Source organism: Arachis stenosperma, chromosome 4 (assembly GCF_014773155.1).
Source record: "Arachis stenosperma cultivar V10309 chromosome 4, arast.V10309.gnm1.PFL2, whole genome shotgun sequence".
NCBI lineage: Eukaryota > Viridiplantae > Streptophyta > Magnoliopsida > Fabales > Fabaceae > Arachis > Arachis stenosperma.
Window position 1 is genome coordinate 81,637,399 of NC_080380.1, and position 12,016 is coordinate 81,649,414.

Consider the following 12,016-nt stretch of genomic DNA (forward strand, 5'->3'; position numbering starts at 1 on the left):
GAGGTTGGTGTTTAAATTGAGACTAAAAGTAATTAATGTTGTTCACTAATAATTTAATCAAATAATACAAAAGAAGAGAATGTGTAAAAAAAAAATGTTCATTCTTGATTTCTAGTTCTGTTCGTCCTTTTCTTTTTATTCATTATTTGTATTCCGTTCTCAAATTTTAAATGCTTTGCTATATGATATAGCATTCAGTGAGTTTTATTTTCTCTTAACTAATAAACATTGTTTCAAATTCTCAAGTACTCCAATTTTTTTATAAAATGCCTTTTTTTTCATACTATATATGTAAATTTTGGATAATTAATAAATAGTTAATCAATAAATTAATTTTTATTTAAAAAAATTAAAAAAAATAAATTTAATAAATTAAAATGGTAAAAATAATTAAAATATAAATATTGACACTAATTTTAAAATTTTTTATCTTTTTTTGTTTAGAGGTTTTTACTTAAAAATAAGTGAACAGACTAAATCGTTTGAACCGACCTCGTATTGGACCCAAGGCCCAACCCAAATCAGCATCATTTACCTCCCCGTCCCGCGCGCGGGCGCTTTCACATAGTGAAAGAGAGAACACGATGAGAGAGTGAGAGAGAGCTTAGGTTGGATGTTACTATTCACTTTCAACTTCAATCCATTATATCTTTCAATCCAAAACTCCGATTGACGAACCGTTAGCGACTACACGTTCGTCTAAGAATTCTCTATAAAACTCGCCAAACAATTTGGTAAGAAAATCACATTTTCTCACCCAACTCTTCCTTTTTCAGTTTCAAAAATTTTAAATTTTTAATATTGAGAAACTGAATGATTTTGATCGTTTAGGTGAACTCTAGTAGCGGGTAATCACTGGGTTTTGCCCGTTTCGTCGATAAGGTGAGAAAACTCTAAACCCTTCTGGTTATTCAATTATGTGAACCCTAATAATTAATTTGGTGAATTTCATGGAAATAGATAGAATTGTGTTGAATTTGGTTTTGAATTGGCAAATTGGAGCTTGTTAGAATTGATTTGGAATCTTGGAAGCTTGATGTTCGGTGTTTTGAGCTTAGAGAAAAATCGGCCAAGGTATGGTTTTGGTTTTTCGTAGATAATATATAATGTCACGTAAAAACTTAGGTTAGTTGACTGTAGGATAAGCTGAATATGTGAATTGTTAATGTTTAAGTAAATAAAGGTGATGAATGTAGAGTTTAATATGTGTTGTATTTGGAGCTTGTTGGTTGTTATTGATGAATTCACATGTTGAGAGGATGGTGAGGTGATTGTGATGTATGTAAATATGGTATATGTGTTGTGTGTGAAGGGTATGTGAGTTGCTGTGAAGCATGGACACTTTGCTAAGTTGTTGTGTTCGTATGTCGGATACATTTTGGACACGACACTCACCGATACTCGTCCGACATGCGTGTCTGCTGTGTCCAACTGTGTCTTAATAAAAAATAAAACATTCTTCTCCGGACATGCCTAAACACAACTAAATACCATCACGTGTCAGCGTGTCTAGTTTTATTCTTAACATATATTCTTAAAATAAATTTATATATAGTATATATTAATATTTATTAAAACAAAAAAATATTTTAAATACTTGATATAATTAAAATAAGACATTAAAAATAATTAAAAAATTTAATTGATATTTTGATATCAATAAATTATCAACATATCATTACGATTTATCTAAAAAATACTTTATATTTTATATGTATGCGTGTCCCCATGTCATATAAGATCCTAAAATTTGCATGTCGGCGTGTCCCGTGTCGTGTCATGTCCTGTATCCGTGTCAGTATCCATACATTATAAGTGAGTTGAATGTTTTGGATTAATGATTCTTGATGAGAATATGAGTTTGTATGTGAAATTATGATGTTGATGATTATAAATAATGATGGTTGATAATGTGTTGAGGGTGGATGGTGAATTGATATGGTGTAGCTTGAATTGATGAAATTATCATATATATGTACGAATGTGGAGAATATGATGTTGGGTTGATAATGAAAATTTGATATTATAGGTAATTAAATGAGTGATGGGTTGATGTTTCGTCAGTTATGATATGGATTGAGATGGTTTTGATTAGGATTTGGTTGGTTTGGAATGAGAATTTGAAAAGAATAGAGGTTTTGGTATTTTTCGTAAAAGTAAATTTTTGACTAACTTCGATGGCTCATAACTTAGCTTTCGGATCTTCAATTTTTGTAAAACTTATTTCAAATGAAAATTAGCTCTATGAAATTTATGTCGTTCAAAAAACGGATGAAAAATCATTTAAAACAAAAGAGATATGCGTGTTTGAAGTTTGGTGTCAAATTTTGAAATTCTGCAACTTAGCAGCTTTTTGAGAGAAAAGGGGGAGTCGCGTACACGAGCATGCATACGCGATGTGAGAGATGCTCATTGCCTCGATATCTCGCATGCGTAAACATGGTCTCGCGAACGCAGACTTGTTAATCAGAATGCTCGCATACGCAGGCGATATAGGCGATGCAAGCACTTTTCACTGTTTTGCAATCTCGCGTACACGGACATAGTCTTGCATACGCAAGCCCCTTGTTTTAGCTAAAAATGAGATTTTTGAGTGTTAAGTCAATCAATCTTCTATCTTTTCAAACCTCCCTTACACACTTGTTTAAGGTATATTAGTGAGTCTTTAAACCTTGAATGAGCATCAGTCTGTTAGATAAATTGAGGAGATAGATGGAAGGGTTTTGCAAAGTGTTAACTGAATTAATGAGGAGTGTGTAACGGTGAATGAGAGGAGATCAATGAGGATGATGAAAGTAATGAATGATTGTAAATGGATGAGATATATGTGACCTCGAGTAAGAGACAATGACATTGTCCACTTGCTCCGGGAAAGAGATGAGAAAGAAGAATGACGAGAATTTAGTTTGATTATGAAGTTGAATGAATATTATAAATGAGGTCTGATTGAAAATATTAGTGATGAGTATGTTTAAGGTTTCTCTCTATTGTAAAGTGTGTCGGGCACTATATTCCAAGAGCGTGGTGGCACGCTATATCCCATGAGTGTGAGAGCACTTTACCCTAGAAAGTGTGTCGGACACTATATCCCATGGGTATGAGTGTGTCGGGTACTATATCCCAAAAGCGTGACGAGCGCTATATCCCAAGAGTGTGGGAGCACTTTACTCTGGAAAATGTGTTGGGAACTGTATCCCATGAGTGTGGTGGGCACTATATCTCGAGAGCATGGCATGCGCTATATCTCAAGAGTGTAGAGGCATGTCAGTGAGACAATACCTGGGTTAGCTACCGGGTGTGTCAGGTTCTGGCAAAGTAACGGACATGTGAACTCATGGCCAGTAGGAAATGCATACATCATATGCATTTGTTTGTCTTGTTTGAGTTTGCATTACTTGGATTGCCTATTTGAATATCTATGCTTACTTGCTATATGTTTTACCTACTATAACTGTATTGTTTGAGACTTGGACACCTTAGAGAGTTGTACTAAATTTATGGTTTAGTTTATTCCTTTAAGTTTAATTTTGAGTGTCAGAGTTTTAGGAATGCCTCAGGCTTTTTCAGGACCTTATATATTATCTATGTGGGCACCTTTACCATGCTGAGAACCTCCAGTTCTCATTCCATACATATTTTTTTCAGATGTAGATTGAGAGGCACCTCTCTAAACTTTCTAAAAACTCTGTGGAAACGAAGAACTATATTTTGGGTTTTAGGGATTGTATTTCGTCTATATATATATATATATATATATATATATATATATATATATATATATATATATATATATATATATATATATATATATATATATATATATATATAGATTCTCCACTTTGTATATTTTGTGTTTTGTTCTTCTTAGATGCTGACTTGGAGAAACAAGTGTTTTGTCATATATTTTGGTTTGCTCTTGGTGTCATATATTTGTATTTGTATACTCTAATCGGCTTTTGTTTTGCAGGTCGAGCATGGAACTTGTTATTCATATCTTTGGAACTCTGATCTTATATATGTTATCTTTTCTTTTCAATCTTATCTATCTTTCTGTGTTGACCCGATTCTGAGTGATGCGCTCTTTTGTTTGTATTTCATTTAAATTTCCTACAAGGTTCCTAGATAATTCCCATTTTCAATATATCTATATATGTATTTTTTATATTTAGAGGTCGTAGCGCCTCACCACCTCTGATTTATGTCATAGGTGTAAAGCTCTATGTGGTAGGGTGTTACAAAATATAATAATTGTTGAATTAATTCTTGTCCGGTAAATGATACTGCACCATGTTTAAAGTAATATTAAATGGTTATATTATTGTGTGCGCTATAACATGTTCAATGATCTAGTCACTATGCTAGATGCGGGAGTTTGCAATGGTTAAAAAGCAGCGATTCAAAAAGACAACTACTAGAAGGCAAGATTTTGGCGGTTGCGCATCTGGATGGTGGTATGCAGCAAAATTGAGTAAATCCCCATAATAGTCCCTGAGATTCGGGTCGTTACCCAATGTGAGCCCTGAGATCCCAATTGCACCATTATAATCCTCCAGATACGGCTACGGGCACCATAATAGTCCTTGGACAGTTTTCCGGTGATGAGTCATCACCGACGATCTGATGTGTCACGAAGTTGCCACGTTGGATTAAGCCAAAACGTTGGCGTTTTGGGTTGGCGCCCCAACTTGACAAAAATGTTGTCGTTTGGCCCAAAAAAAATATGAAACGCGCTTCATCAAAAACACACTATCTCCTCACTTGTCTTCTCCACTTCCACCCTCTGTCTTCTTCTTTTCTTCTTCTTCTTCCTCCCCTCTTCATGAATGCCATTACGTTAAGGTTCCTTTCGTGAGATTGAAATTCTTGCAATCAGAAGACATCAAAATCAAGTTTCATTCCATCATTTGTTTCCTCCTTCGTCAGAAACAAGAGGTTCTGCCATTTGTAAAGGTAATTTTTTTTATTTTTTTTTTTTTTTGCAATGCATGATGATTTTTGTATATACTTGTGTTGTTAGTGTGGTTGGAATTATGATTTTTTTTTGTTCTGTTACTATGGTTCTAGGGTTTGATTAGGTTGGGGTTTCATGGGATGATCAATTTGATAATGGTCATGCTCTGTTTGAAAATAATGCTCTTTTACTTTTTTAGGGTTCCTTTGGTGAGGTTGAAATTCTTACAGTCAGAAGACATCAAAATCAAGTTTCACTCCATCATTTGTTTCCTCCTGCGTCAGAAACAAGAAGTTCTGCCGTTTGTAAAGGTAAATTTTTTTTCTTTTTTTGCAATGCATGATGATTTTTGTACATGCTTGTGTTGTGAGTGTGGTTGGAATTTTGGTTTTTTTTTTTTCTGTTACTATGGTTCTATGGTTTGATTAGGTTGGGGTTTCATGAGAAGCTCTGTTTGATTATGGTCATGCTCTATTTGAAAATAATGTTCTATTTTATAGTCATGAGTGTTCTGTTTGATAAAACTCTTATCTATTGATGTCTGATATCTGTTTGATAAAACTCTTATCAGTTCTTATGTATAATGATGAGAATTTTTAAAAGATCTATTTAACTTAAGCCATTTTAATTTTATTAGAAGATTGAAAATAAATAGCAACATATTACCAGAAAAGTATACTCTTTATTAAGTATGTAGAAGATGTGAAGGAACTTGAAACATACATATTCAAATAAAAATTCCATGTCTAGCTACGAGTCAATATTATATTTGTTACATACTTATTATGGGATTGCTAACTTGCTACCAGAGGACAAAATACAAACTGACTCTTAAGTTAGGCCTATCTATATATGGTTATGCACGTTTGTTTTCAATTTTGTTTTTTGTTTTTTAGATAAGTAAGAAAAATGAAAATAAGTGGAGACAATCTTATTTAGTTTTTCAAAATATGTTTCAATTTAAAATATGATTTATTGTCACAAAAATTAAAACAGACACATACAGAGTACATCACATAAAACTGAACTTTGTTATTCAATTATTTAATTTATATATAATACATATTAAAATATAAAATATATAATAAATATATGTATGATAACACACATACAAACGTGTATATACACATACATACAAATATATTTGTATAGCTGATTTTTGTGTATTTTTTAAAAAAAATAAACTTCACAATTATGAATTTACGTTTAAAGGTTTAATTAAACAACAATATTATATTTATCTTGTACTAAATAAAGTAACTTTATCCTGCAAATAATTATGTAAATAAGACACTAAAATCTGTTTATGTACATGTATTTTTCTTTTTTTTTTATTCAGTAGTTAGTGTAAATAGGACAGAAAAATCTATTTGTGTTTATCTTGATTGTCAAGTAATGGATTTTGAAATTTTTTTTTTCAGATGGAAGAGATGTTGGATATTATGTTTCATCACGGGGGTGATTTCAAAGAAGATCAAGAAGGAACAATGGTATATTATCCAGATAATAAGGCTTGTTTAGGTGATCTAGATGTGGATACGTTAGACGTCTTCTATCTAAGGAACTACCATAAAAAGCTTGGTTATGATGAGATAAAGCAATGCTGGTGGCAAGTTCCTGGAAAATGTTTGGAGAACGGACTAAGAAGCTTGAATAATGACAACGAGATAAGAGAGATGGTGAAGTGTGCTAAGATGAATAATGGAGTTATTGATGTATATTTCGAGCATGGAGCATCACTGCCAAAGGTTTTGGAGGGAAATACTCAACAGAAAAAGAATTCTCCAAGATTAACACAACCATTACCCCCAAACATCAAAGTTGTCTCAAACACCAAAGGTACACAACCACCATCAACAGTTCCAAAAAATCAAAATCAGACCAAAAAACCCATTAACAAAGTCAGTGGAGCCAAGCCAAACAAACCCATTGGTAGCATCCAGCCCACAAAGCCCATCAAGACCACCCAAAACACCAAAACAGATAAAACCAACAAGTCCAAGCATCCCAACAAAAATAGTATATCTAGGAGACCTTGTACAAAGTCTGCTGCCAGAGGCTTCCAAAACAAAGTTTTTAATAATGAGATTCCTTTCGAGGTGTCTTCTGACTCTTATGAGAGCGCAGAAGATAGCCTTTTTAAGCCAACTCTTGATGAAGATAGCTCTTCTAATTCAGATACTAGGGTGAAGAATGTTAACAACGGGAGTAGGAATAGGGTGAACAAGAACCAGAATGAGAAGATATTGAGAAATGTTGGTCCTCTAGCTAAAGGAAAGGAGAAGATTCTGGTCGAGGATGATGCATTTGTGCAAGAAGTTAGTGATGAAGAAGTGGATCTTGGTTTTATTGCTAGTTTTGCTGAAGGTGTAGAATATGGTCTAGATCCTGGAGCTGACTCGGATGGTGCCAATTCATGGCACTCAGAGGAGATGAAGACTCCTCCAAATTCGGAAGATGAACTAGAAGAAGACAACGATTCTGATGACGCATGTCCAGTGTTTAGGGAGGGTGCAAGATTTGGTGACTTGCATCTTGAGGTGGGTATGAAATTTGGCACAAAATGGGACTTTAGAGAAGCTATTAGGGAGTATACAATTCAAGAGGGTAGGCGCATACGCCTGGCGAAGAACGATAATATAAGGTGCAGGGCAGTTTGTAAGGTTAAGGAGTGCCCTTGGGTGGTTTATGCATCAAGGGACCATGAGGACACTTGTTGGCAGATCAAAACCTTTAATGACGACCACACATGTCCCAGGGAAGACAAAAATAGGGCTGCTAATAGGAATTGGGTTTGCAGCAAGCTTGTGAAGAAGGTCAGAAAATATCCCAACTTCAGACATTGTGAAGCTACAACCTATTTCAGAACACGTTTTGATTTGACACTAAACAAAAATTCAATCTCGAGGGCTTTGATGGATGCTAGAAGTGTAGTGTATGGTGATGAAAAGGAACAATATAAGATGGTGAGGGACTATGGCTTGACTTTGCTGAAAACCAATCCCGGTTCAACAGTGCAAATATGTACCAAACCTCAACCAAATGGAGAAGTTATTTTTGAGAGAATGTATGTGTGTTTAAGTGGTTGTAAAAATGGGTTCAAAGCTGGCTGCCGTCCTTTGATTGGATTAGATGGAGCATTCCTGAAGACTCAATTTGGTGGACAAATTCTGTCAGCTGTTGGACAGGATGCGAACCATCATATCTACGTCATTGCGTGGGCAATTGTGGAAATAGAGAATAGGGAAAACTGGAAGTGATTTCTTAAATTACTGCATCTAGACTTGGGACATTACAAAGAAAATGGCTGGTGCTTTATATCCGATATGCAAAAGGTAACCATGCATATTCGACAAGTATTAATCCTATTATTAGTTAACTGGTATTGTTGTTATGACAATTATGTTGTGAATGAATTAATACCATTTATTTGGCTGAAATGTTGAACTTATAACTTGATAGTAGTTTGCTATATTAGTGCAGAAAGGTTTCATTTAGTTTGCAATTTATTTGACTGAATTGTTGAACTTATAACTTGATAGTAGTTTGCTATATTAGTGCAGAAAGGTTTCATTTAGATTGCAAGTTATTTGACTGAATTAATGAACTTATAACTTGATAGTAGTTTGCTATATTAGTGCAGAAAGGTTTCATTTAGTTTGCAAGTTATTTGACTGAATTGTTGAACTTATAACTTGATAGTAGTTTGCTATATTAGTGTAGAAAGGTTTCATTTAGTTTGCAAGTTATTTGACTGAATTGTTGAACTTATAACTTGATAGTATGTTTGCTATATTAGTGGACAAAAGTTTCATTTGACTGAAATGTTGATTGACATGTTTAGTCCGCCTATTGTTGCTGTTAACATGTGATAGTTACTATCTGTGTTGTTTTACCATTGTACATAGTTACCATGGGCTATCGAATTAAACGTCAGGGACTATTATGTGTACTCGTGTTAAATGTGAAGGACTATTATGGGGAGGGTGAGTTTATGTTAGGGACTGTTATGGTGATCGACCATGATTGGCAGGGACTAATACACTATGTGTTATTAAATGACCATGACTGGCAGGGACTAATATCAGCAGTGCAAGAAGTGAGGCCCAATGTGCACCATCGTTTTTGCGTCTGGCATTTGTGGAAAAATTTTAACAAGAGTTGGAAGGATTTACAACTAAGAGGGCTTTTGTGGGAATGTGCAAGGGCAACAACTCATCAAGAGTTCAGGGATGGAATGGACAAGATAAAAAGACTAAATGAAGATGCATGGGCATATTTAGATAAATGGCAAAGAGATGCATGGACTAGAAGCGCATTCAGCCATAAGCCGAAATTGGATAGTATTTGTAATAATGCATGCGAGGTGTTCAATGCAAAGATCAAGGATGCAAGAGCCAAACCCATTATAACATTGTTGGAGGAGGTTCAAATGTTTGTAATGCGGACCATAGCCAAGAACAAGGTGAAACTAAACAATCACACTGGAGTGCTCACACCGGTTATAAAGAGTCGACTGGAGAAAGTTAGAAAAGAATCTAAGAATTGGAAGCCTATTTGGACAGGGGACAACGGATATGAAAAGTTTGAGGTGCATGGACACCCAACTAATCACGTGGTGGACTTAGGAAAAAGACTATGCACTTGCCAATTTTGGATGCTTACAGGTTATTTACATTGCTATAATAATTGTTTTTGTGCTATAGTAATAATCTGACTAATGGTATATGACTGAAACCCATGGTTGTTGTGGCTGTTGTTTGTGTGCAGGTGTTCCTTGTGTGCATGCATGTGCTGCACTGTCTCGGGTTAACAAGCCACCAGAAGACTTTTGTCACCGCTTGCTAACAATGGAGTCATACAGGGAAACATATAATTATCATATTAATCCAATACCTGGACAACCATTATGGGAGCATGCAGAAGAATGTAACAGGCCACATGCACCAAAAATAAAGAGGAAAGCTGGAAAACTACAGATGAAAAGACGGATGGATGCTGATGAGAAGGGTAGTGGAGGATCTAAAAAGTCTAAAGCTGATCCCAAGCCTCAGAATAACAATGGAGATAATGTTCATCTAAAGAGGCAGTTGGGCCCCTTTACTTGCAGTTTCTGTGGTGATAAAGGACATACAAAGAGAGGTTGTAAGAAGAAGAGAGATTGTGATGCTGCTGCAGCTGCTGCAGTTGCTGCTGCTGCTGCTGAGGCTAATAAGAAGAAGAAAAATGAAGGAGGTGCCCCTGCATCTGAGCAGCAACTTCAGCAGCCTCAAGATGATGGTAACCAACATGATGGAGAAGATAATCCTGTTGTGCAGTCTACTGAGATTGGCCAAGCCACTTCTGATGCACAACCTGTAGAAATAGATATATCTCAGCCAACTGCTTCTGATGTAGAAGATTCTCAAAAGGTAACTTCCTATTTACATTTCTTAATTTTTTGTGATTCAAGTGAATCATCATTTATGTGTAATGTAAATAATTTCTATCTAGGATCATGGAATAAAAAGGCCTTCAAAATTATCACCAAGGAGAAGATCCTCTCCACTAGCAACTTCTGTCCCAGTGAATCCCATGCAGGGTGCTAGTTCAGGAACTGCAACAAGACTTGTCAATTACATGAAGTTCATCCCAACTCCAGGATTTAAGGCTCCAAGAAAGAAGAATTGAAGACTTTAGCTTAATATGTATAGGGCTATCTGTTTTGATGTTAATACTTTTTGCTAGACAAAGACTACACAAGGAAAAAATAATCCTTTATGTTTTGCTGTAAAGTCCTCCCTTTTGAGGCAACTTTGTTTAACATGCTCATGTTAGATGGCTGTCCTTTGTGTTATGTGACTAACTATGTTAAGTTGAACCATTATCTTAATACAATTATCTTTTAAGTTTGAACCATTATCTTAATTCAGTGTTGGCTAGTTTTCAATCACTTATGCTGCCTTCTTTAGCATAATACTGTTTTAATTAATTGAGTTATCCAAGTTTACATTCCATCAACAAACACTATTCAACAGTTTCTAATACCATAATCATGTTATTATTTTTTACATATTGTTCATTCAATGAATACAGGGTACACACTACCAACTCTTTTAACTTAGGCTTTACAATACAGGATAACAATTAACACAATCAATACAGGCACAACTAATACCAACAATTGGTTAACCAATTTTTGATTCTGGACATCTTCTTCTAATCTCTCAAGCCTCCAATCAAAGTTCATCTTCACTTCATGATTATCTCCATAAGATTCTGGTTTCTCAACTGGTTCATCCTGTGCAGTATCTGCCCACACAAAAAGCCCACACCATCTCTTTCCACTTGTCTGTAATCAAGCAAACATGTAACATGCTCAAACTTCAGGGAAGAAGAACAAGAGAAGAACAGTCAGGTAGGAAGGAACAATCATAACAACACAAGTAATACTGATAACTCACATTATAATTGGGACAACCAAAAAATGGTTTATTTGGGTTTGAATCTATCCCAGACCACCTGAGAACTGGCCGGCAGCCGCAACCGCACCATTCCGGCACCCCGGATCTTCGGCTCCTGCTTTGCGTTCTCGTCCGATGGCCACTGCACGGTGAACTAATAGAGCTTCCAACTCTAGTGCTTCCACCACCCATCATGGATATTCACTTCCAGCTCCAGGAACAACATCAACAACAAGAATGGAAAAAGAACGATGAAGAAAAAGAAGAAATTAACTTACTGAACATTTGGGAATTTAGGGTTAAATATAGGGGGAGGGACCACATTGGGTATAAATTGAAACTGTGCCAGCTCAACTAGCCGTTGGCACCATTCAGCGTGGCAAAACGAGGCCACGTCAGCGTCTTGTTGATGACTCATCACCGAAAAACTGTCCAGGGACTATTATGGTGCCCGAAACCGTATTTGGAGAATTATAATGATGCAATTGGAATCTCAGGGCTCACATTGGGTAACGACCCGAATTTCAGGGACTATTATGGGGATTTACTCCAGCAAAATTACTAGAATTCGCGGTTAAACAAAACAAATTTATCAATTGAAAACCACCCCTAGTGTTTTCTC

The 12,016-nt window shown here is 35.5% G+C and overlaps 1 protein-coding gene across 1 annotated transcript; it reads right to left on the reverse strand.

Annotated features, from left to right (window-relative positions):
- Positions 1 to 11,051: 11,051 nt before the first annotated feature.
- Positions 11,052 to 11,586, reverse strand: LOC130975141 (uncharacterized). The gene is made up of 2 exons (XM_057899970.1): positions 11,395 to 11,586; positions 11,052 to 11,282 (listed from the first exon to the last, which is right to left on the reverse strand). Exons 1-2 carry the CDS (start codon positions 11,584 to 11,586, stop codon positions 11,052 to 11,054), a joined length of 423 nt encoding a protein of 140 aa, XP_057755953.1.
- Between the last annotated feature and the right edge of the window lie 430 nt (positions 11,587 to 12,016).

Coding starts and splice junctions, on each gene's coding strand:
- LOC130975141 (XM_057899970.1), bottom strand. CDS start 11,586: ATGGGTGGTGGAAGCACTAGAGTTGGAAGCTCTATTAGTTCACCGTGC. Junction 11,283..11,394: donor TTGGTTGTCCCAATTATAAT/GTGAGTTATCAG, acceptor GCTTGATTACAG/ACAAGTGGAAAGAGATGGTG.